The 25,620-nt window shown below is 43.7% G+C and overlaps 2 protein-coding genes across 4 annotated transcripts in view; one reads left to right on the forward strand and one right to left on the reverse strand.

Annotated features, from left to right (window-relative positions):
- Positions 1-6,188, reverse strand: part of PPIP5K2 (diphosphoinositol pentakisphosphate kinase 2) — a 49,846-nt gene extending 43,658 nt beyond the window's left edge. For 2 of the 3 annotated variants that reach the window (XM_080637145.1, XM_080637143.1), the window contains exon 1: positions 5,954-6,188. The gene's annotated coding sequence lies outside the window, so the exon portion shown is untranslated. The remainder of the gene's footprint in view (positions 1-5,953) is intronic. The other variant, XM_080637146.1, reaches the window with a different exon arrangement.
- Positions 6,088-23,902, forward strand: GIN1 (gypsy retrotransposon integrase 1; the record flags this gene model as incomplete). The annotated part of the gene is made up of 8 exons (XM_080637148.1): positions 6,088-6,216; positions 13,322-13,467; positions 14,314-14,507; positions 15,588-15,893; positions 16,620-16,808; positions 16,904-17,071; positions 17,532-17,820; positions 23,604-23,902. Exons 2-8 carry the CDS (start codon positions 13,329-13,331, stop codon positions 23,900-23,902), a joined length of 1,584 nt encoding a protein of 527 aa, XP_080493274.1. The 5' UTR covers positions 6,088-6,216; positions 13,322-13,328.
- Positions 23,903-25,620: the final 1,718 nt, after the last annotated feature.

A 25,620-nucleotide genomic window follows, 5' to 3' on the forward strand; every position in this document is an offset into this window, starting at 1 on the left:
TCAATCACAAATAATATTTACAGTTTTAGCCTGATAATACTTTGCACAAATCAATAAAAACAAAATGAATGAAAAGAAACAGTGATCACAGAAAATACGAAGGGAAATGAAGGTTCTCAATAACTACAGGGATTTACAAAGTCCAGTGGTTTAACAGGCTGATTAAGAAATATGAAACCAAGAAAAGGCTTTGGCAGTTGTCATCTTACACAAATTTCAGCAACAGCCTTGTGAAATTTATTGCTGTCTTCTGCAACTCAGCTCTGCTAAATAACGAGGAAATGAACTGTGCCAATGTACAGAGGAACAGACACAGGCTAAAAAAGGCAGGAATGGAAAAAGATACAATCACACAGGCTGCAGCACACAGCATTACAAGAACTAAGTCACCTGCTACAATCTTGCATTAAACTAACATCAAGCTCTAGACTTTATAATATGCTAACATCTTTCCCCATGATAAGTAACCTACATATTAATAGAAACTTTGAAAAAGCTTGTTTCTCATCCTATAAGCATTTTCACATGAATCCAGATGCAAGATTTAGTCTGCTCCCCCTCCCTCCGCACCAATCAAGACAGGTAATCTGCAAAGCAGACCATTGCACATTCCCCTCTCCACTGGCAGACAGTGTGGCATGGGCAAAAAGTGGTAGGCACCCACACAGGGATTCAGTAAGTTAAAACAATGCTTCTTCTCTTCTTCTGCTCCACTCAAAACCAGCTGCCTATCCAACCCAACCAGGAGGCTGCATCCCACTCACTCACCTCCCAGACTTTATTTACTGCTTTTAGGCAGCCACTTGGTTGTGCCTACAAGCCAAGCACAGCTCTCACTGTCAGATGAGGAGCCATAATCTGTGCTCAATGATAACTGTGAACCTACAAAGTTCTTTCTGTTTGCAGGAACACTGCAAATATTTTGTACAGTGTTCCAAAACCATTATGATGTGGTACTTAATGCATTAGTCCACCATAAAAATTACAGCAGTTCCCAGTTCAAAACAGACTGCTCACCTTTCAGTTTCACTCTACTGAGACTTGAAGAAGCATTCTGAAAAATGAAGAGGAGCTTTCCCTGTTAGGTAAGTGTGTGTATTGGATTTACATGGCAAGGCTTCAGTAGCAGACGGGCTGCAGGGGATACCACTGTGAGAAGACACCAGAAGCTGCCCCCATGTCAGATGGAGCCAGTTTCAGACAGCTCCAAGATGGACCCGATGCTGCCCAAAACTGAGGCCATCAGCAATGCTGGTGGTGCCTCTACAGTAACATATTTAAGATGGGTAAAAAACACCACACAGCAGCTGAGAAATGGGAGGGAGAAAATGTTAGAGAAACAATCCTGCAGACACCAAGGTCTGTGAAGGAGGGTGGTGGTGCTCCAAGCACTGGAGCAGAGAATCCCCTGGAGTCTGTGGTACAAACCATGGTGAGGCAGGCTGTCTCCCTGAAGCCCATGAAGGTCCACAATGGAGCAGATTTCCCCTACAGCCCAGGGAGGGCCCCACATTAGAGCAGGGGGATCTGCCCTTAAGGAAGCTGCAGCCAGTGGAAAACCTGTGCTGGAGCTTCTGGCAGAGGCTGCAGCCTTTGGCAAACACCCCATGCAGGAGCAGGCTTACTGGCAAGACCAATGACTCCACAGGGATCCTATGCTGGAGCAATCTGTTCCTGAAGGACTACACTCTGCAGAAAGAGCCCATACTGGTGCAGTTTGTGACAAACTACTTGTAGTGGTATCATGCAAGATTTCCATTCTTGTGACTCAGGTAGCTGAGAGGGAGGTGCTGAGTTCTTGCCTCTGGGATCCAGTGCTAGGACACCTGTGAATGGCTCAAAGCTGCATCATCAGGGGAGGTTCAGATTGGACATTAGGAAGCACTTCTTTACCAAAGGGTGGTTGAACACTGGAACAGGCTTCCTAGAGAGGTGGTCAGGCCCCAGGCCTGTCAGTATTGAAGAGGCATTTGGACCATGCCCTTCACACCAATGCTTTAACTTTTGGTCAGCCCTGAATTGCTCGGGCAGTTGGAACAGATGATTGCTGTAGGTCCCTTCCAACTGAAATTCTGTATTGTAGTGCTGTCTAGCTAGTCTAAGAACTGCACCCTATGGGAAAGATCCACTTGGAGCAGTTCATGAAGGGCTGTCTCTCATGGGAGGGATCCCACCCTGGTGCAGTGGAAGAGCATGAGAAGGAAAGAGTGGCAGAGACAAAGCATTATGATTGATCACAGTCCCCATTTCCCATCCCCCTGCACTGCTTGAGGGGATGAGGTGCAAGAGTTGAAAGTGAAGTTGAAGAAAGAAGGGAAGAAAGAAGAGGTGAGGGAAAGGTGTTTGGGTTTGGGTTTTTTTATTTATTTCTCATTATCCTATTCCAGTTAATTGGCAATAAGTTAAATTTATTTCCCTAAATTGAGTCTGGTTTGCCCATGACAGTAGTTGGTGAGTGATGTCCTTGTGCTTATCTAAACTGACAAGCTTTTTGTCATATTTTCTCCTCCTGCCCACCAATGTACGAGTGATAGAGTGACATGGTAGATGCTTGGTGACCAGCCAAGGTCAACACCCCACAGTGCTCCAAATGTGTTTCCTGGGCAAAAACCTACTGCACTGTTACCTGTACCCCATCTTCAGCAGTAAGGTATATGTACAGGTGCTTTTAGTCACACTTTTTTCAGCTTGGTGGTTAAAACATTCTTCTGATAAACAGGGACTTGAAGCCACTGAGACAAAAGGGAGCAGAAAAAATATTTATCTTGTTCCACTCAACTGCTCTAAATATCAGGCTACCATAATCCAATTTCACTTGTTCCACATACCATTAGTTTTTTTTAACATGGCCACTGGGTTTCTCTTACAGGACAAGGCTCACTGCTCTGGATTCCAAGCAGAAGGCAGGCACCTAACATGCAAAACCTTACCAGTGAGACATCTACACTCTCAGCAACAGGAATCCAGAAATAGCCGCTTTACTGGCATTTCCTGCTGGAAGCTGTTCTGGTCAGTGCTACTTACAGGGGCATTTACATTTCTTCAAATGCTATATAGCTAGGCTACCCAACTAACTGAAGTTGCCTAAATCTTCTCTTGAGGATGTGAATTATTTTCCGAGAACTATGCCACCCAAATGTTTGTGCCTAAGTAAGATTTCTGTTTGACCCTCCACATTACAGAAGTGCAGCCCAGGGGGCTGAAAACAGCTGAAAACATGCCACGTCAACCATAATTCTGTTAAGAAGCCAGCTTTTCAGTGTCTTTTAGGTTGCTCATGAATGAGGTTCCTAGTGTTAAAGCGCAACTGTTACAGCTTTCAAACAGTAATTATTTGGCTGATTTCCCCATTTTTGCTTTCTTTTTTGGTAACTATACAGTTAGTTATGCGAAATATTTCCAGTCATTTAGAGTTACGAAACTTGAAGTGAAATAACTTTTCAATGCATCTTTCCCTTATTAAATTATTTGCTCACAGAATTTCACACCACACCCCCCCCAATATCTCACGAGTAGAAATGTGAGTTTTCAGCACACATGACATCCCCAAACACTGTATTATTACAAGGCATCTTTCAACTCTTAGCAGTTGAGTATAAACTATAAAATGAGACATTGCCATCCTTCAAAAGAACTTTCAGAACAGAAAAACTTGTCTGGTAAATATCACTGTCTTCTCTTCAAGACAGAAGGGCAGTATTTCTTTCAACTACAAACTGACATCTGGCATGTATCACAAGTGTCTCCTGCACAGCCACAGAACAGATAACCTTCACGTTCATTACTATCCAAGATCTTTTCTAAATCAAACCTTGTCAAACACATCACACAAAGACAGTTATATTTGTGGGAAGCCTGAATGTTTCAAGAAAGGCCTGCTTCCAAACTTTTAGAGATCCTACTTAAAGATATCAAAACAGCTTCTCTATGTTCTCACGAAGAATTTGTGACATCAACTATGCAGAGATGAGAAAATCTTTGCAAAGATGAGAAAGCTTCTTCAAAAAAAATCTGTACCTAAGTGCCAGAATAATGAAACTGTCTTCCACAGTAAAAAAAAAAAAATAATCAGCCAATCCAGACAAGCCAATCAGTAAAAAAAAAAAAAAAAATCGTATTTCTCATATATTGAGCCACAAAAGAGGCATACTACATCAGTCAAATCCTTATGCCAAAACCAGCTCTACATAGCAAGAATAGATTTTGAATCAAAAGTTGTCAACCAAAACAAAGGAAGATTGTATGGGAATTTTGATACCCTAAGGGGGGGGGGGCGGGGGGAAGTTTGTCTTGCTACTAATTAGAAAAATGATGCAAAAAGGATGCAGAAAAGATGGAAATGGAGGAGATGAAATAGATAAAGGGAAATAAAACACTCAGAGAGAAAGATGCTCTTGTGAAACCCCACTTCTAGTCCTGTGTACAGTTCTGGTGTCCTCAACATAAGAAAGACTTGGAGCTGCTGGAGCAAGTCCGGAGGAGGCCATGAGGATAATAAGAGGTCAGGAGCACCTCCTGCATAAAGACAGGCTGAGAAAGTTGGCGCTGTGAGAAGAGAAGCTGTGTGGAGACCTCATAGCAGCCTTCCAGGTTCTGAAAAGGGCCTATAAGGATATCAGAGAGGGGCTCTTCATCAGTGACTGTAGTAATAAGACAAAGGGTGATGGCTTTAAACTTTAACAGAAGTAGTTTAGATTAGATATAAGGAAGAAGTTCTTCACTGTGAGGGTGGTGAGGCACTGGAACAGGTTGCCCAAGGAAGTTGTGAATGCTTCATCCCTGGCAGCGTTCAAGGCCAGGCTGGACAAGAGCCTTGGGTGACAGTGTAGTGTGAGATGTCTCTGTCCCTGGCAGGGGGGTTGGAACTAGATGTTCTTATGGTCATTTGCAACCCCAACAATTTTACGTTTCCATGAAACATAAAGCAGAAATAGTGCAACAAGCAACTGTAAGGAACAGCTTTTCAACTTAGAGCACTAAATACAAGTGGTATAGATGAGAAAGGAAACCACTTACCTCACTGTGTTTGCGATACCAGTTTTCCTGCTTGTGTGAGGAGAAATCAGCTACTACAGGGCAATCAACAAGTGACAAACCCCAGCATATTCAAAGCTCACCAATACCCAGTGAGGTTCCCGGGTTCAGGAAAACACCATTACAACAAACGGAAGTGTTACACAGGCGACTCTGCCTATACACTTCTCCCATCTCAGCTCCCTACAGGTTAATTTCTGGTTAATATATGTAACTGATTCTCAGCTCTGGACCACTGCACTTTTTTTCTCCTAGCTTGATTTCAGTGTAGACAGCAATCTCCCTTTCCCCAGCTAATTTTACACCGCTAATTTAGCATCAGTTTTAACACCTCAGCTAACTCATCACCAGTTGTGAGACGTTAGCAGAGAGCTCGAACCTTGGTGGTTTGAGGTCATTATCCCACCCGTTTATGAACGCTGCTTTTCATCCCATGAAGCATTCCACCGGGTTTCCGCTAGTGCAGCAAGCTGCGAACCCGTGTCACGGCTGCTGCAGAGAGATCACTGAAGAGGACGGAACGACCCGCAGAAGGCCCAGAGCGCTCACCGGCCGTGCCCGCCGTGCTTTACTGGTGATGCCACCGACACAGCACCATGCACAAAGAGGACCGGGCGCGTTCCGCCCACCTCGACACAGGAGCCGGGACTCCTAGCGCAGCCCGCGGACCCGGCTCTGCTTCTCACGAGCCTCTTTGCGGAGCGGCCACCGCCTCACTCAACACCCTCCCAGCCCCCCTACGTCCCACCACCGCCCCATCACGGCTCTGTGGGCCACGGGCAACGCCCCTCCCCTCGCTGCCGGGGCAGCTCCGCATCGCCGCTAGTGCGCAGGCCGCAACCCGAGGGGGCGACCCCTCACCCCATGTAAAGGAGGATAAGTGCACCAGATGAGCAGCACCGAAAAAAATCCGCCTCACCTCACCCGCCGTCGCGATGCCTCATTGAGGAGGAGCCACAGCTCCGCCCCCCGCCGCGACACGCCCCCACAGCCACTTCCGGGGGCGCCACATAGGTCCCGGGGCACAAGGGCCGCCGTTGCGGTTAGCCGGTCGGAAGGGGTCAGTGCTACGGCTGCTGGGATAAGGCCGCGCCTGTACCTGTGGTGGAGCAGTGCGTGCCGAGGGAGCTCCGGTGGCTCTCCCGCGGTGCTCAGGCCTCGCTGTGGAGCCGGGACGAGAGGGTGAGGTTCGGCGGCGGGGAGAGAGAGAGAGAGAGAGAGCGAGACAGGGGGAGGGAAAAATATCGCGTCGACGTCGCTTCGCGCATGCGCAAGGCATGCGGCGCGGACCTGCGCGCAGAGCAGCGGCAGCTAGGGACTACCACTCACAGCGTGTCCTACGCGGGCAGTGGCGAGGATGGCGGCAGCTGCGGCGCAGTGCATGCTGGGGGCTGTAGTGTTGGCGGCAGGCAGGAGTGGGGCTGAGACGCGACGGTATCGCTGCTCCGAAGGATGCTGAGGGCGGGCGGGACGCTTCAGGGGAGGAAACGCTCCGGGAGGAGTGCCTGACGCGGCTGTGGCTGTGAGCCCTCTCAGCTCCGCTGTCGGCCTTTAGGCCCTCGGCTCTCCTGACTTTGTGTAACGGTCGTAGTAAGCGATGACGGGGTGTGTGCGAAGCGGCGGCGGGGATGAGGGCGCTGTTTTAACGCGCTTTGCAGCGACTCTGGGCGGCACTGTGCAATACAGGTCCCTTCTTGACTCAGCTTTGCTCGTGCGGTTCGGTGTGCCAGAGGCTTGTTAGAAAGTGTGACGGTAGAAGTACCCCAGGAGTGGGGGTATTGTGAAATTCAGGGGGCTCTGTAAAGTATTGGTCGGTGTCCCAGAAGCTAAGGAGGAATGTGAGTGTGTCTGTCATACAATCATTTGGGTTGGAAGGGACCTTCAAATATCATCCAGTTCTGACCCTCTGCAATGAGTAGGGACATCTTCAACTAGATCTGGTTGCCCAGGACCGCGTCTAGCCTGGCCTTCATGTCTCCAGGGATGGCACGACCACCACCTGTCTGGGCAACCTGTGCCAATGTTTTATCACTCTTATCATAAACAATTTTTTCCTCATGTCCAGTCCAAATCTCCCCTCTTTTAGTTTAAAACCATCACCCCTCATCCTGTCACAACAGACCTGATAAAAAGTCCTTCTCCATCATTCTTATAGGCACCTTTTAAGAGCTGAAAGGGTGCAATAAGATCTTCCCAAAGTCTTCTCTTCTCCAGGCTGAAAAAACCCAACCCTCTCAGCCTTTCCTCTTAGCATAAGTGTTCCATCCCTCTGATCATTTCTGTGGCCCCACTCTGGGCCTCTGTTTACAGGTTCCTGCTAGCATTTTGGTTAGAAAAGATGTATTTGAGGCTCCATGGGGAATTCCTGTCTCTGGTAGGAATTGCAAATAGAGGTAGGGGAGGTGCTCAAAAGCTGGATTAAAAAAGTACAAAACCAGTTGGGATTGTGATGGCAGAGGACATTAAAAAGCAAAATAGTAAAATGTTAGCAAGTGTAACTGTTTTGGCTGAGACAAACCAAAGAGCCCTGGTTACATGAAAGTTTAGTTATCTTTGCTAGATACTTTTCCTTATAAAGCAGTGTGTTCTTTTCCAGCTTCAAAGGGATTAAGGATCGGTTGCGAATTGTGAAAGTGTTTGATTTTTATGTACTACCAGATTATGAGTTATCTGAATTCTAAATAACAAAACATTATTTTCAGTTCAGTTGTTTTTAAGATTAAGCTGAACAAAGTAAATTGGGTGTTGGGGGAGGGAGACGGGGAAACGAGTAGGTACATAGGAATCTAAATACCCAGGAAGGAAGCTCATTTGATGTTGTCCTTTCAGGCAGCAGTCCAGAAGACTATTGATGCACTCTTTGTGGGATCGGAATCCTGCTATATGCATTAAATGTGTACTATATGCATACTATATAAGCATTCTTTCTTTGCTGGCTTATGCATGCTATTCCAGACTTCTATAGTAGAAACTACCATTGCAGGAATGAGGGTAGAATTTCTGTTTAGCTGATGTATGAGCAGTGGTCTTGCTCAGGTGTATCTTACTGCTATGGAACTTCACTTTTTTAGAATCTATAACCATGTACTATGTGGAGATTATTCACTGTTTGTGACAAGCGTTCAAGGAGCAAAACGTACTGAAAGAATAAAAATTGTCCTGCAGCATCTTTTCTTGCCATGTGTGAAAGTCTCTTTCAAGCCAGAATGGTCCCTCCTCCCAGTGATTACGTGATAAATAATACCTGGCTAGTTTTAACTTCTAGCCATGCTTGGGTAGCTGCAGCACTGGCTTTAGGATGTGATAAACACATAAATGTATTTGCTTTTGCAAATCATAGGTGCTGCTATGTGGACCTAACTGTATGAGTTTGCAATAACAGAAACAAAGCTCTCTAACGACACAAGATTAGACAACAAGTTGAAAATGTGCAGAACTCTCGAGCAAAATGGAGTCACATAACAAAAGAATTTGTAAAGGTAAAAGAAAAGAGGGAAGGGGGGCTTGATATGAGGTAAGCTAGCGCCTGGAAAACATAGGGTTAAAGTACTTTTAGCTTAACATAGGTCTAAGATAAAGAACAATGTTTGTGTTGTAAGTCTGTGGTGAGATAATAGGATTTAGTGGCCCCACTAAACATGAGTGAATGATTTCACACCATCCTTCTACTTATCAGTTAGTTTGGAGACAGTGCCTCCCAAACATCTGCTAGCTTTGGATACTCCTTGTCTGCCCGTCCTGTTTTGCTTGCAATAAATTTTGCACGAAGCTCACACTGTTCTAAATCTTTACCAGCTATCAGAAAAATTACAGATATGGCTGGTTTCAGCTAGTTTTGTGATTACTGGGGCATCTAACTGTGCCAAAGGTGGAAAGTACACTGTGAGGAAGACTGCTTACTTCATCTTGAATACCCCTGCCTGCATGAGGAAGACTGCTTACTTCATCCTCAAGACCGCTGCCCACAATCACCGCAAAGCAGTGCGCAGATGCCAAGAGGAGGAGACTTATGATAATAAGTTCCTGGAGCTAGTTATAATATTCCCCACCTATACATGGGAATTATCGTATAATAGAATCATAGAATAGTTAGGGTTGGAAAGGACCTTAAGATCATCTAGTTCCAATTCCCCTGCCATGGGCAGGGACACCTCACACTAAACCATGTCACCCAAGGCTCTTTCCAACCTGGCCTTCAGCACCGCCAGGGATGGAGCATTCACAGCTTCCCTGGGCAACCCATTCCAGTGCCTCACCACCTTAACAGTAAAGAATTTCTTCCTTGTATCCAATCTAAACTTCCCCTGTTTAAGTTTGAACCCATTACCCCTTGTCCTGTCACTACAGTCCCTAATAAATAGTCCATCCCCAGCATCCCTATAACCCCTCTTCAGATCCTGGAAGGCTGCTATGAGGTCTCCACGCAGCCTTCTCTTCTCCAGGCTGAACAGCCCCAACTTTCTCAGCCTATCTTCATACAGGAGGTGCTCCAGTCCCCTGATCATCCTCATGGCCCTCCTCTGGACTTGTTCCAACAGTTCCATGTTCTTTTTATGTTGAGGACACCAGAACTGCACACAATACTCCAAGTGAGGTCTCACGGGAGCAGAGTAGAGGGACAGGATCACTTCCTTCAACCTGCTGGTCACACTCCTTTTGATGCACCCCAGGATACAGTTGGCTTTCTGGGCTGTGAGTGCCCACTGAAGCCGGCTCATGTTCATTTCTCATCGACCAACACCCCAAGTCCTTCTCCACAGGGCTGCTCTGAATATCTTCTTTGCCCAACCTGTAGCCATGCCTGGGATTGCTCCGACCCAGGTGGAGGACCTTGCACTTGGCATGGTTAAACTTCATCAGGTTGGCATCAGCCCACCTCACAAGTGTGTCGAGGTCCCTCTGGATGGCATCCCTTCTCTCCAGCATATCAACCGAACCACCCAGCTTGGTGTCATCAGCAAACTTGCTGAGGGCACACTCAATCCCACTGTCCATGTCACCAACAAAGATGTTGAACAAGATCGATCCCAACACCCATCCCTGAGGTACACCACTAGTTACTGGTCTCCAGCTGGACATTGAGCCATTGACTACAACTCTTTGCGTGCGGCCATCCAGCCAGTTCTTTATCCACCGAGTGGTCCACCCATCAAATTGATGTCTCTCCAATTTAGAGACAAGGATGTCATGTGGGACAGTGTCGAACGCTTTGCACAAGTCCAGGTAGATGACATGAACTGCTCTACCCCTGTCCATCAGTTCTGTAGCCCCATCATAGAAGGCCACCAAATTGGTCAGGCAGGATTTCCTCTTACTGAAGCCATGCTGGCTGTCACCAAGCACCTTGTTGTTTTTCATGTGCCTTAGCATGCCTTGCAGGAGAATCTGCTCCAAGAGTTTGCCAGGCACAGAGGTGAGACTGACTGGTCTGTAATTCCCCAGGTCATCCGTTTTCCCCTTCTTGAAAATGGGAATTATATTTCCCTTTTTCCAGTCGTCGGGAACTTCACCTGAATGCCATGATTTTTCAAATATGATGAACAGTGGCTTAGCAACTTCATTCACCAGCTCCTTCAGGACCTGCAGATGGATTTCATCAGGTCCCATGGACTTGTGTATGTTTAGGTTTTTAAGATGATTTCAAACCTGATCCTCTCCTGCAGTGGCCTAGGGTCTTCATTCTCACAGTCCCTGCGTCTGCCTTCCAAGACTTGGGCGGTGTGGTCAGAGCATTTGGCAGTGAAAACTGAGGCAAAGAGGTCATTAAGAACCTCAGCCTTCTGCAAATCCAGGGTAGCCAGTTCTCCCGATAGCTTCCGGAGGGGGCCTACGTTGTCCCTAGTCTGTTTTTTATTTGCTGTGTACCTATAGAATCCCTTCCTATTATCCTTAACATCCCTAGCCAAGTTCAATTCTAACTGGGCCTTAGCTTTCCTAACCTGGTCCCTAGCTTCCTGGACAACATCCCTGTATTCTTCCCAGGCCGCCTTTCCTGCTTCCACCTTCTATAAGCCTCTTTTTTCCTTTGAATTTTCCTGAGCAGCTCCTTATCCATCCAAGGAGGTCTCCTGGCCCTCCTGCTGCACTTCCTTCTAGTTGGGATGCAACACTCCTGAGCTTGGAGCAGGTGATCCTTGAATAACAACCAAGAGCCTTGGGCCCCCCTGCCCTCTAGGGCTGTGTCCCATGGAACCTTACTAAGCAGGCTTCTGAAGAGGCCAAAGTCTGCTCTCTCGAAGTCCAGGGCAGTGAGCTTGCTGCACGCTCTTCTCACTCTCCTGAGGATCTCAAAGGCGACCATCGTATTATCGCAAATTATCTAATTATGAATATGTATCTGCTAATGCAATAGTGAAAGTATATGTACCTGTAGCAAATGCTAATCAGTGCGCCTCTGGCTATGTGCTAGTGCTGTTGCTTTTGCTTTATTGACTTTGTCCCTCAATAAAACCCTGTTATCTCGATTAGAGGAGTGAGCTCATATTTCACAAGGACAGCCCAGATTATAGCTTGAATGCATGCCCCTCTCAGATTAGATATTTTGATTGCTCTTCACCAGCATGTTTAACTCTCAGAAACACTAGTCAGTCAACTTCCCTGAAACAACAAAACCACAAATTTTACCCTGGCAGCCTCACCTTCTGTTCTGCTGTTTCCCAGTTTACCATCTCGGTGGATTGCTTTGGCTTGTGCTATCAGATGTAAATTTTCAAGGAACTGGTGTGCAAGCCAGGATCACGAGAAATGTTAGTATGTTCTGGCTCCACACCTTCCTTTTTCTAAAACACTCTTTCGTTGCAGGCAGGGTTGTAGTGGTGAAAAGTTTGTGCTAGATCTCTCAGGCATGAGAATTTTATTGCAAACACTAGTGTTGTATGACAGGAGAATTGGCTGGTTTTGAGAGCCAGCTCTAGGTTGTGCAACATGAAGTATATGCAGTGGGGCAGAGGTCTTGTCACTGAATGTGAAGTCTCTGGCGTGCGTTTGAATTTACACACAGCAATGTTTAGCCCAGCTGTATATGTAGAATATAATATTCTATAAATAACATACCACATTTTAATTCCTGGGAGGAATAGAAATAAAATGGAAATAAAATAATAAAAATTAAAACTGAATAAATAGAAATAAATAAAAGCAGGCATATTCATTCTTTAGAGCTCTTTACCTCCTTTTCACCCCCAGTATAGTGAAGGTTGGTGAGAATCTCTAAATTGAAAAATAAACATCCTGACTTACACATTTAGCTTTCAAAGAGCATCACTGTATGAGATAACATAGATTCCAGAGTGACTGGATACTGTCACTTCCCACTAATTATATGCCACTTAGCAGATGTGGCAGATGAGCTGACTACCCCTTTTAGCAGGTGCTGCGTTGTCACACTGTCTAGTCCTGGGTCACTGGCAGGATGGGGAAGAAATTTACTTAATGCTGTGGGTAACCAGCATTTGCTAAGAAATGATGATGTGGTAGACCCCGGGCCTGATCCTGCTCTTGCAACATCGGTTAAAGAAGGATCAAACTGCCATTCCATGTACAACTTTGTTGCTGCTAGAGCAGATTTGGGGAAAATCCCCAACCAACCAAAACAAAATACTGAAATCTCATAGAGCCTGCATCAGTAATTCTGCCTGTGAATATTTCTGCTAGTCATTAATAGCTGATTATTTTGATGGTGTGCTTGCCAGACCCAAGCATTTCCTGTACTGATGATGCATTTTACTGATGACATTTCAGTTTTAATGTGATCAGGGAAGTCAGCCCTCATCAGGGAATGAATTGTTACCTTACATGCAGAGTCTAGTTTCAGACTTTACACTCTGTCAGATGAATTAATGAACAATATAAATTTGTCAGTTTCTGTCTGGGAAGTTGTTTCCCCCCATTTGTTTATGTGTTGGTTTGAGACTTTTTTTCCAACTAGGGTAGGTTTTTGGACATGCTTAATTTCCAGCATGCTTCCATTTGAGAGCTATCCAGATCTTTCTCTCTGGTCTCATTTCCTGCCTCATAAATACAAGTGGAAGTCCCCATTGTTTGGAAGTTTTAAAATGTAAGTTGACAAAAACAGCTTTGCATAGAACAAAATTAGCGTGTCAAGCAGTGTCCCGTATTGGTTAAGTTGATAGCATGGAGATACGGCGAGCAGTGCAGGGGATGATCTAACATCCCCTCAGATGTTACCTTATCAAGATACCTCTGCACTACAAGGAAACCAGTAAAAACTGAAGATGTGCTCCTCTGGCAGTTGCTCCACGTAACAGATAACATGTATTTTGTTCAGGTTCTCAATGGTCCGTAGTGGGAAAAGTGGTGGGCTCCACCTGAAGCAGATTGCCTACTACAAGCGAACAGGGGAGTATCATCCCACAACGTTGTCAAGTGAAAGAAGTGGAATCAGGAGAGCAGCCAAAAAATTTGTTTTCAAAGGTAAAAATATTCTCTCAGACTACTTGGAAAATAGGTTTTTAGGTGGAGATTTGCTGATACAAAAAAAGAAAGAAAAGCGGTATCTTGCTTTGCAGCATACTGTGATTTTAATAGAGAACTCTGCTCAGCCGTGGTGTAATATGTGACAGGATGTTTACAGAAACAGAAGCTTAATCTGCTTTAGTCATTTCCAGGCAGAAATTTATTTATCTAGCTAAAAGCCAAACCTTGTTCTAGATACAGCGGAAGTATGTAGCTATTGAGGTCCATAATTCAAAGGACTACAGAAAGGGAAATCCAGATCTGCAATGCTTGGTCTGGTCTGGCGGATGCTCTATGGCTGGGCAAGGATGTTCAAGGATGACTTTGCCATCTGTTGTTTTAGAGCCTCCTGGCCCTTCCCAGCTTCATTCTTCCCTGTGAAGAGGTATATGAACCTCTGTAGTCTGCTGTGCTCTTTTCAGTCCCATCAAACCTGACAAGGCTATGTATATAGAAAGCAGGGAGGAGCTAGAGTTGTGAATTGCAGTGTCAGATTGCTGGCAGGCAGACTCTAAATCTGGTAACAAGTCTTATCTCTCCTTCCCACCCCTGGCACTTGCTTGTGTTTCAGTCAGACTTCCTGTGGGAGTATTGTTTGCATTCTGACTTGCCCTTTTAATGCCTTGTGTCCAGGCTAATAAACATAGGTGAGGCTTTTTGAAGGAAATAATTTAAAGTATTTATAAACAAATAGCTACATTCACACAGAAGTAAATTCCGTACCTAATCACCCCCAGTAGTTCAGTAAACCAAACAAAAAACAAAGCACTTGCATATAATTTGCTGGTACTTTTCTTCTTTCAGAAAATAAATTGTACTATGTTGGAAAAGACAGAAACCAAATGCGCCTGGTCATTATTTCAGATGAAGAGAAGAAAAAGGTGCTTGAAAAGTGCCATGAAAATGCTGCTGGCACTCATCATGGCATATCAAGGACACTAACTTTAGTGGAATCTAATTACTACTGGACCTCTGTAACAAATGACGTCAAGCAGTGGGTATGATCTCATAGCTACACAATATTTTTTAAATGTAGTCTGTTAGGAATGTTTTGTAATCCTGTGATTTGCATACAGCAAGCAGCTATACTGCTTCATGATGAGGAAATGTAAGCTTACAATCAGATTGTAAATGGTCTTGGCAGAGCACAGTGTTTCCTTTCTCTTTTTTCTCTTACTACTGATCATGTGGCTTGCATATTGCTGTATGTTACCCAGTGGTGAGGAGCCATCCTGCCTTTTAAATATGCAGAGCATATCTGGTCCTTGAGAAGGTTTCTTCTTGCAAGTACTGTTACACATCTTTGTTGAGGTGCAGTGTACCATCCTAAGGATATGTGGCCAGAGTGGCTGCTAGCACATAAGAATATGAAAATTTGTTCAGGACACAGTTAAACAAATCACTGCTTGAGAAAGTTCCTTCTCCTCGTTCGCCCAAAGATACATGGACATGAGCCCCAGGCAGAGTGTGATCCTTGAGGAAACTGTATGTAAATGTCCTTTACAGCCAAATTACTATTGCTGTCAGCTTGCTGCATCACCTGAATGCTTTGTGGTTCATTCACAACTGTAACATGAACTGAAATGAGTCTTTGCTTTCGATTCAGACTTGGGCAAAGAGCTCTGTTCTGTAAGTAAAGCTGATCCATGTTATGCATGGAATATTGTGTATGCTGCCAATGTTTCTCAGTCACAGCATACACAGTAGTACCAAAGTGGGAATGACTGGGACTTTGTTTCGATCCCAGCTGCTTCATACTTTCTTTAGTAATTACACATAGTAATGGATATTAAAATTTATACTGTGGCCTTGAAAGGACACAGTGATTTCAGGATGAAGACAGTTCAGCTGTTTATTCCTGCATATGCCCTTTTCCTGGCCTTCACTGTTGCTTGGCTTGGGTTTTATGCTGGGCCTGAAAAATCTAAGGGTAAAAAATAACAAAGATGTTAAAATTAATTTCACATTGCCTGGTCTCACCCAACTTGCAGAGGAATAGTGGAGATTTATGATCCTACTGATTGTCTTAAACCACCATCACTTTTTATTGATAGCATCTTCCCTGATTTTTGCACTAGGTGTATGCTTGCCAGTATTGCCAAGTGGCAAAGAATACGACCACCACAGCACCCAAAACGCACCCTATCAAAGCGGAGGATCCATGGACAGCAGTCACTATAGACCTAATGGGACCTTTCAGTGTTACCAGCAGAAACCACAAGTACGTCATAATTATGACAGATTTGTTTACAAGATGGACTGTTATCTTGCCACTGCATGACATTTCAGCAGCTGAAATTGCTAAGGCAATCACAAATGTGTTTTTCTTATATGGGCCACCTCAAAAAATGCCGATTGATCAAGGGAAGGAGCTTGTTCATCAGGTAATTATTTACGTGGCTGGTTTCTCCCTCTCTCTCTTTTTTTCTTTTTTTTACTTTCTTTGAAAAAACCCATATATTTTCCCTGGTAGTAAATTTGTAGTAAATCCACATTATTCTTGAAAAAGACTGTAAATATTTCTTCTTGAATTAAAAAAAAAAAAAAGAAAATGTTAGTACATATAGAAAATGACAAACCAATTATTTGCTATTGTAACATTATGCAGTGTTTCCCAGGACTTTATCCTTTGGATAAAGAACAAAGCAAAATTATTTTCTGGTAGAATTAATGCAGATTTTGTCACTCAGTTGAACTGGCACAAGCTTCCACACTCAAACATGCTGTATTTAACAACCATATTTAACATCCATATTGTCTGGTATAGCAGATATCTAGGGGTATTTTTGACATTGGCCTATAGTGATTATGAAGAATTTTTCATACTTTTATCCACTCACAAATTATGAACGTGAGACTGCAGTACAGAGGAAATGACAGATTGAGTTAGTAGGAGAAATGTGGTTAGAAACAATCAGTTACTGTCTCCTAACTTATACTGATTCCTTTAGCTCTTACTTTTGACCCTGGACTATTTGGTGGGAATATGCCTAAGACTTTAGCTCAGTCACCATCACATCCACAAAAGGGATGGAAGACTGAGTCTGTTTACTTGAACTGTGATACAGGAGAGGGAAACCTTCAGTAATTGTATTCTTCTTCTTTTGAAGATAAATGAAGAACTGTTTGCACTGTTTGGAATGAAACAAATTGTGTTGTCTTATCCTCAGACAGATCACGTAAATGCAAGAACATGCAAAACAATCAAAGCTTTCCTTAACAAATACTGCATCAACCATCCAAATGATTGGGATGAACATTTGTCTGCTATTGCCTATGCTTTCAATTTGACAGATTTGGTATGTCAAGATTCTTCCGCTTTTTATTGAAGTCTCCCCAAATATCTGCAAGCTGTATGCTAAGTTTGCTTGCTTTCTGCTCCCCATTTAAATAGGAGCCAGGTCAAACCACCCCATATATCCAAATGTTTAATCGTAACCCACACATTGCTGAGCCAATGCATATATGTGCGGAAGGAGAATACAGTGTGTTTGCCAAAATATTTGAAGCAACTAAAACAGCCAGTCAAGCTCTAGCAGAAGAGAAAACGTCAGATTGCCAGGTAAATGTGTTTACTAGTAAGAAGCCAGAAGATAAAAGATAAAAATCTTGAAATATAATTAACCTTTAAAAGCAGCGTGGGGGGTTGTGTGCTTTTTGGTGTTTCGGTTTTGTGGGGGGTTTTTTCTGTTTGCATTTTTTTTTTTTTTTTTTTTTTGCCTGTGATCCCTACGTTCCAGTGTAACAATTCTCATATGTATTAGGAGGGAATAACCTTAGAAGAGACCTATTGCCAAGAGATTCATATCTGACTTAGTGGGCTGGGTATCTAAGAAACTGAAACCCATTACCTATGGACTGTTGATTTATAAAGATGAATTCAATTTCTTCAACCCCACATATTGAGTTACACACATCCAATCCACTTAGTGGATACTGCTTCCACATTATTAGCTAGTTCTATGAAAATTCATTTTTAGTTTGAGAAAAAGAAAATGTGATTCATCTATATTTTTCTGCAGGTAGAGAAAAACACTTCAGATGAACAGAAAATCAGAAACAAAATCACTGTCAAAAGGAAGCCAAAGCAATTAAATGCCCTGCAACTTAAAGTTGGTCATGAAGTCCTCAGGCAAAGAAAAAACTGGTGGAAAGATGGTCGTTTCCAGTCGGAATGGGTTGGTCCTTGCATTATAGATTATATCACAGATAATGGCTGTGCAATATTAAGAGATGTCACAGGATCCAGGTTGAAAAGACCCATCAAGATGTCTCACCTCAAGCCATACATAAGAGCATCCAGTGAAAAAGGTATATGTATGTGTGTGTGCATATTTCATATATATAGAGAGAGATTTAACATTTTGGTGTTGTTTGGTTTTGGGTTTCATTTGTTTAGTTTTTTTTAGCTTTTCTGTCATGTCAGTTTTTAGAAAACACAAGCTTGTTTTTGGTTCAGGATCCTTGAAAAGGAGACCAAGTTCCACTCTCATTGGCGTGTGCAGTTAAGCTTTGGTTATTGAAAATGCATGTAAACTGCATTGAGATAGTAATTTCTTTCATCACCCTTAAAGCTGAGGGACTTGCAAAGCTGAGACTAATTCTGGAATTTCATGTGAGAAGGCGATATTTATACCAGTCATCAATTACAGATTTCATAACCAAGATACTGTTTTCTTGTTGTGTCTCCAGGACACTACTTTTACTGTTGGACAGTCACTCTGGCTTCCAGTTCCTCATTAAACTGCTGATCCATAAGGAGGAAGTCATATGCATGTCAAGCCTGCAGATAATCTCCAGCGGTTACAATGACTTTACTAAATTGTGTCATAGCATAAAAAGTTAAATGTAGTTGCGTTTGTAGGATGACAGCATAGTATGTTTACCAGTAGCAAAGCAGTATGTAAACATAGAGTCTCTTTCCTTTCCCAGGAAGTGACTAAAGATCAGTTGTCTGATACTGGCGAAAACTTCAATGATGAATAGTTATGAATACTTACAAATCTTAAAATTATAGACTGATATTCATATATATTTACATTTTGTAGAGAGGCAAACCAGGTTTTTCCAAAATAATAGGTGTTTTTTATCAAACAGCCTAACAGCAATCAAGAATCAAGAGTATTACTTCAGGTGGGCAAAAACAATGAAAACTGGGCAGTGAATGGCATAGTGAATGTCATCTGTTTTCATCCATAAAGGAACACATGTATCTTTGTAACAAAGGACTTCTCTTTGTTAGCAGGGGTCTACTTTTTGTTATCTGCAGCTGCTATGGTGTAAGTCTGGTGGCAGATACATTTAGTCGTAACCCATGCGTTGCTGAGTCAATGAATAGATGTGTGGAAGGAGAATACACTGTGTTTGCTATGGTGTAAGTCTGGTGGCTGTCCCTCCAGGCTGGTGGCATAACCTTGGATGGGATCAAAGCATTTGTAATGTTCTCTGAAATCAAAGTGCAGAAAGTATGTCTTGAGCAAGGATATTTGTTGCCTCCGAGCTTTGTAAGTGCTACTAAAGTGTTTTGTTTACCTTGCTCCAAAAATCTGAAGTGTGTCTTGCATGTATCACACTTCAAGTGTGTGAATTTGGGAGTTTTAAAAGGGAAAAGTAAAGCCTTAAAATGGGGTGCTACTTTTTTTATTTGAGGAAAAAATCTTTTGCAGGTAAGAATGGGCAATCAGAAGCAAAGTGGGTTTTTTTCATAACCTTTTGTAACATTCTCTCAATCCTGAGTCAGTGCATTGATAGAGCCCTTGGTACAGGAATCACAGACTTGCAGTCTGGGTGTACGTGGGTTACTTGCTGCCTGTGTGTCTTTATAGCCAGAAAGAAGTTCCAGGGGACACCTTATGCATACATAAATATACATGTCTGAAGCAACATTTTGCTTTCCTTGTTTGAGTGTAGTTTGGTTTAAATATTAAAATCAAGAGAATGACTCTGTGTCCTGTGCTCAAATGATTTAGGAGTACAAATAGGCAGATTTAAGACATATCTGTAGAGAAACATGGCTGGAAAAGTGCAATTTCACCTCCACAATAGCTCCTACAAAGGTCCCTGTCTGGACCTACATCTCACAAAGGAATTTGTAGCCCCTTGTATAGAGATATGTGTGTTGAACAGCTCTTCTGGATTCTCGTGTTGAGGTAACTCCAGAGAAGATGCCTTCAACACCGGAGCATGGGGAAAACACAGTGTCTAGGAGTCTCAGTCCTGTTTGGCCAGAGGCACTAAAGAAGCCTCAAGTCCTCAACAGGACTTATCCAGGAGATGGCAGCTCTGCTGACATGAGCAGCTGACTCAGGTGGCTGTGCCAGGAGGGATAGCACCATCCTTGAGTGGGTAAAACATTGCCTTAGGGAGCGCAAGTGACCAGGCATGCAGTGAACAGGGCAGGCAAACTGGGCATTAATCCAGGAAGCTGGGAACTTGTAACCAAAAAAAAACCAACAAAAAAAGGATGAAGAAGACAATTAAAAGCAAAGGTCTTTCTCCAAAATCCGACGTCCCAACCCAGAACCACTTCACAGTTCTGTAGGGTACTAACCAGAAAACACACACCTCACCAAATGAACATCCTGCTGATCCACCTTGAAAGAGGTCTCTACTGGTGCCTCCAGGAAAAAGCAGCAGGTCATAGTAGTAAGTGACTATTTTGAAAGGCACAGAGGCACCATCTGTCAGCCTGACTGAGTCTTGAGGGATGTGTTTTGCCTACTGGGGCCTTGGATCAGGGATGTTGCTGAGAGGCTGCCTGGTCTAGTAAGTCCTATGGACTATTACCAACTTCCCGTGGTCTGTGTAGATGCCATCAGAAGCCTGGAAAGCATTAAGGACTACAAAGCCCTGGGAGAGGTGGTTAGGGGCTCTGGGGCTCAGACAGTTTTTTCATTGGGCCCCCAGGTCAAAGAGGAGGACCTTGAAAAGCCTGGGCGGATTTGGCAGGTTAACAAATGGTTAGAACAGTGGTGCCATAGTCAGGAGTTTGGTTATTTAGAACATGGGGCTCAGTTTGAGAGGCCAGGTCTACTGGAGGCTGGTGGAGCTGGTGTGATAAAGAGGGTGAAGAGCTGCTTTGGTAGGAGGCCTGCCAGGCTGGTCAAAGCAGCTTTAAACTAGATGTGCTGGGGAGGGGAGCATCGATCTATCCCAACACTTCCAGTCAGTTGCCAGCACCTGTAATAAATGCTGCAGAGATATTTCAGCTGCTCCAGCCATGAGTCGGCTTCATCTGGAGCTCGGATCAGATGCATCTGTACAAACATCCTTAGTATGGGAAATAAACACAAGAAATTAGAGGCGTGTGCAGGGCTACAGGGATATGATATGACTGGCATCACAAAAAACATTGTGGGATGTCTCCTGTGATTGGAGTGTTGGAATGGGGTTACAGTCTCTTTAGGAAAGACAGTCCAGGCAGATGGGAAGGGGGTGTTGCTATTTATGTTAGGGAAAGGATGGAGAGTATAGAACTCTGTCTGGGGATGGGCGATGAACCAACAGAGAGGTTGTGGGTCAAAGTGAGAACAGCGATGGGGGGCATTACTGTGGGGATCTGTTACAGGCCACCTGATTAGGATTCTTGTGAATGAAGCACTCTACAGACAGATAGGAGCAGCCTCACACTTGCAGGCCCTTGTCCTCATGGGGACTTCAACCATCCTGATACCTGTTGGAGGGATGGTATGGCCCGGCACAAGCAATCCAGAAAGTTCCTTGATTGTGTGGAATACAACTTCCTCTTGCAAGTAATAGAGAAGCTGACAAGGAGAGGTGCCATGCTTGACCTCTTGGTCACCAACAAGGAGGAGGCTGGTTGGAAATCTGATGCTCCAGGGCAGCCTTGGCTGTAGCGATCATGAGATGATGGAGTTCAAGATCCTTAGGAGAGTGAGAAGAGCGTGCAGCAAGCTCACTGCCCTGGACTTCAAGAGAGCAGACTTTGGCCTCTTCAGGAACCTGCTTAGTAAGGTCTCATAGGATATAGCCCTAGAGAACAGGGGGGCCCAAGAATGCTGGTTGATATTCAAGGATCACCTGCTCCAAGCTCAGGAGTGTTGCATCCCAACTAGAAGGAAGCGCAGCAGGAGGGCCAGGAGACCTCCTTGGATGGATAAGGAGCTGCTGAGGAAAATTCAAAGGAAAAAAGAGGCTTATAAAAGGTGGAAGCAAGGAGGACAGGTAGCCTGGGAAGAATACAGGGATGTTGTCCAGGAAGCTAGGGACCAGGTTAGGAAAGCTAAGGCCCAGTTAGAATTAAACTTGGCTAGGGATGTTAAGGATAATAGGAAGGGATTCTATAGGTACATAGCAAATAAAAGACAGACTAGGGACAACGTAGGCCCCCTCCGGAAGCTATCGGGAGAACTGGCTACCCTGGATTTGCAGAAGGCTGAGGTTCTTAATGACCTCTTTGCCTCAGTTTTCACTGCCAAATGCTCTGACCACACCGCCCAAGTCTTGGAAGGCAGACGCAGGGACTGTGAGAATGAAGACCCTAGGCCACTGCAGGAGAGGATCAGGTTTGAAATCATCTTAAAAACCTAAACATACACAAGTCCATGGGACCTGATGAAATCCATCTGCAGGTCCTGAAGGAGCTGGTGAATGAAGTTGCTAAGCCACTGTCCATCATATTTGAAAAATCATGGCATTCAGGTGAAGTTCCCGACGACTGGAAAAAGGGAAATATAATTCCCATTTTCAAGAAGGGGAAAATGGATGACCCGTGGAATTACAGAGCAGTCAGTCTCACCTCTGTGCCTGGCAAACTCTTGGAGCAGATTCTCCTGCAAGGCATGCTAAGGCACATGAAAAACAACAAGGTGCTTGGTGACAGCCAGCATGGCTTCAGTAAGAGGAAATCCTGCCCAGAAAGCCAACCATGTCCTAGGCTTCATCAGAAGGAGTGTGACCAGCAAGTCGAAGGTGGTGATTCTGCCCCTCTGCTCCTGTGAGACCTCACCTGCAGTACTGTGTGCAGTTCTGGTGTCCTCAACATAAAAAGGACATGGAACTGTTGGAACAAGTCCAGAGGAGGGCCACGAGGATGATCAGGGGACTGGAGCACCTCCCGTATGAGGGCAGACTGAGAAATTTGGGGCTGTTCAATCTGGAGAAGAGAAGGCTGCGTGGAGACCTCATAGCAGCCTTCCAGTATCTGAAGGGGGCCTACAAGGATGCTGGAGATGGGCTCTTCATTAGGGACCCTAGTGATAGGACAAGGGGTAATGGATTCTTACTTTGAAAGAGGAAGTTTAGATGTAAGGAGGAAGTTCTTTACTTTGAGGGTGGTGAGGCACTGGAATGAGTTGCCCAAGGAAGTTGTGAATGCTCCATCCCTGGCAGTGTTCAAGGCAAGGTTGGACAGAGCTTTGGGTGGCATGGTCTAGTGAGAGGCACTCCCACACATGGCAGGGGGGGGTTGCAACTAGCTTATCTTAAGGTCCCTTCCAACCCTAACCTGTGATTCTATGTAAGCAAGATAGGCCCTAACCTCGTCTTCCAAAACTGAAGTATTAATGCCATGTTGACAGTTACACTTCTAATTTGTCTGGTTAGACTGTTTTCATTTTATTTGAACTCACTTGGAAAAGTCAAAACACTGTAACCATATTGGATGAAAGAAAAGCTCAATAGTACTGTTACAGTAGCAGTTGCCGTTATTACCTTTAAATTCTGTAAATCTTTTATTCCTGCTTTTACTGCTTAGAAAAGCCTTTTGTGCTGCATTAAGATTTCCCAGCAAGATCTTGGAGTAGCCATGTTTCTCTCTGTGGGTGCGCAAAATGGAAGAATTTGCATGTCAATTTATTTAAGGTATTAGTTTGATAGGTAATTATGACAGATGTCAAGCTAGTCACTTAGCAAAGAAAAACTCTAAAAACTCTAAAAACATTGCAAGCATTGTTTTGTGGATGTAATGAGATGCAGCCAAACATTTGATGCTCAGTGAAATTAGAAAATACACTGCTATCACTCAAACATTCTTGTCTTCTTATGGAAATTGTTTTAAAAAGTAAGTTACCACCTGACTAACTTTTTAAGTATGGCTTGAAGGGTCTGATTTGATGGCTACTTTTCTTTTACAGACAACCATTACTTTTTACAAGGTGCAGTAGTTGTTGACCATGACTATATTGGCTTATCTGAAAGATCCTATAATCCAAGGCAACAAGACTCAGTTGTGGAAGGAGAAATAAATACCTATGCAAGAGATGTCATGTCTGCTGTACAAATGCCACCTGCAGCCTGCAAAGACCAGGAGTCAACAGATGATAAACATCAGTCTGAGCTGACAGAAGATCATTACATTGACTCAAACACTGCAAAGACAGAACAATGGCCTTCACCTTGTTCAACACTTCAGACCAAGACAGAGGATACTTAAGCATGGTTTTAAGTTACATGTCATTGACAAACAGTTTGGAACTTCTGTGGCAGACTGGAAAGAAAAAATCCTTAGCCAAATCCACTTTCCTACTTTATGGATATTGAAGTATATCCGCATAGAATATATAGAAGTACTGCAGCTACCCACTCGCTAATTTGTATGGGCGTTAAGAAGGGATTGCTCTGTCACCAAAAACAAAGGCACATATTCAGCTACTGTATGAATTTAAGAACACTGTATGTGTCCAGTAGTTAATTTATGTGGGTGTTGAGAAGCAGTCAGTGACCAAAAGTACAAGCACAACCTAGTAAAAGCACGTGTTGTCATCATGTATTTGAATTTCCGATGCAGTTGGTCGAATAGCCGTTTGGCTATACCTGACTGTTATCCTCACAATGCATCACAATCAGGACACAATGCATCATTTTACTTTAATAACCTTTTCATTAATCCTTAGATGACATCAGGAATGAGTCATCAAAGGATTAATGAAATGTGTGAAGATACTGTGGGATGAATATAATCTAAGCAACTTGATGTAAATTTTACCTCCAGTGTAGAGAAGCTTGTGTCCTCCTTTTCCTGTTATAAACCAGTTTCTTATGCTGAGAAGCTGCAAATTTTGATTCTGCAGCTTTTAGTTTCTAGTCTAACCCTCAGCTCTAAGATTTCATGAAACAGTAGAGCTGCCAAAATCAAGTACGTGTAGTGTTCTGCACGTGAAAATGTGTGGCCCTTCAGCTGCTCCCACTTGCCAAATTCTGCTAGGGTGAGCAGTTTGAATTTCTCAAAATCTGAAGCATATTTAGCATTCATTTGTACTTTTTTTCCCCCAAACATCTGCTTTCCCTTTGGCTACATCTTCCCAGAGCCACTACAGGTTTGGAGATTTACACTGACTGTGGTCAAGGGAAAGGTGAAGCACTGGTATTACTTATTCTCTGAATTCCTTGAGTAAATTGTTAAGGGTCTGGACTTCCTGCTGAAGAAGATGGTATTTCAGCTGAACAGGAATTATTTCATGTGGAAAACTGATGAGTGCAAGTCAGTTCTTTTTATAGAGGATTGACACAAAAGAAGACAGCTAGCAGAAAACTGAATTTAGAAATTCAGCAACTTCTATCTGATACTGTGGAAGATTTGCTTATCTTGCTCTCTGAAAGTGTGCATTCCATCTTATCTCTGTGCTGAATGTTTTGTGACTTGTGACATGGGTGGAGGAAAGTATTTATGAAGAATTTTCAGTTAATCTTAAGTAGTAAGATGTGGTCCTCAAGGCTGATTAGGTTATGTAACTCGTATCTTTAAAAGGGACCACAGCTGTATAAGAAAAGACCTCAGCCCTATGACAGGATCCTATTTTAAGATTCAAGTGAAAAATACTTAAAGCATTTTGTGAAATGAAAAAAAAAAAGCATTTTTGAAAATCGAGTCCTGCATATAAACTTTTTCTGCTCGAGACTGTTTCAGGAAAAGGGTACTGGGGGGCAGATGGGGATGCTGGCTTAATGGCCTCCTCCTCTGTGCCGGCTCAAAGACACATTTGGAGATGAGCAAGCTTTGTGTTGTCATTGACAAACATATGCAAGCTGAGAAGACCGTCTTTCTGTTGGCTGCTGTTACCCTCAAGCTATCTTCTCCCCTGAGGAAAATTGACCTTTATAGTGCAGACAAGGAAGTGGGCTTGGTAAAATAATTTGTCTTGTTTAAAATAA

This window comes from Psittacula echo (assembly GCF_963264785.1).
Source record: "Psittacula echo genome assembly, chromosome: Z".
Lineage (NCBI taxonomy): Eukaryota > Metazoa > Chordata > Aves > Psittaciformes > Psittacidae > Psittacula > Psittacula echo.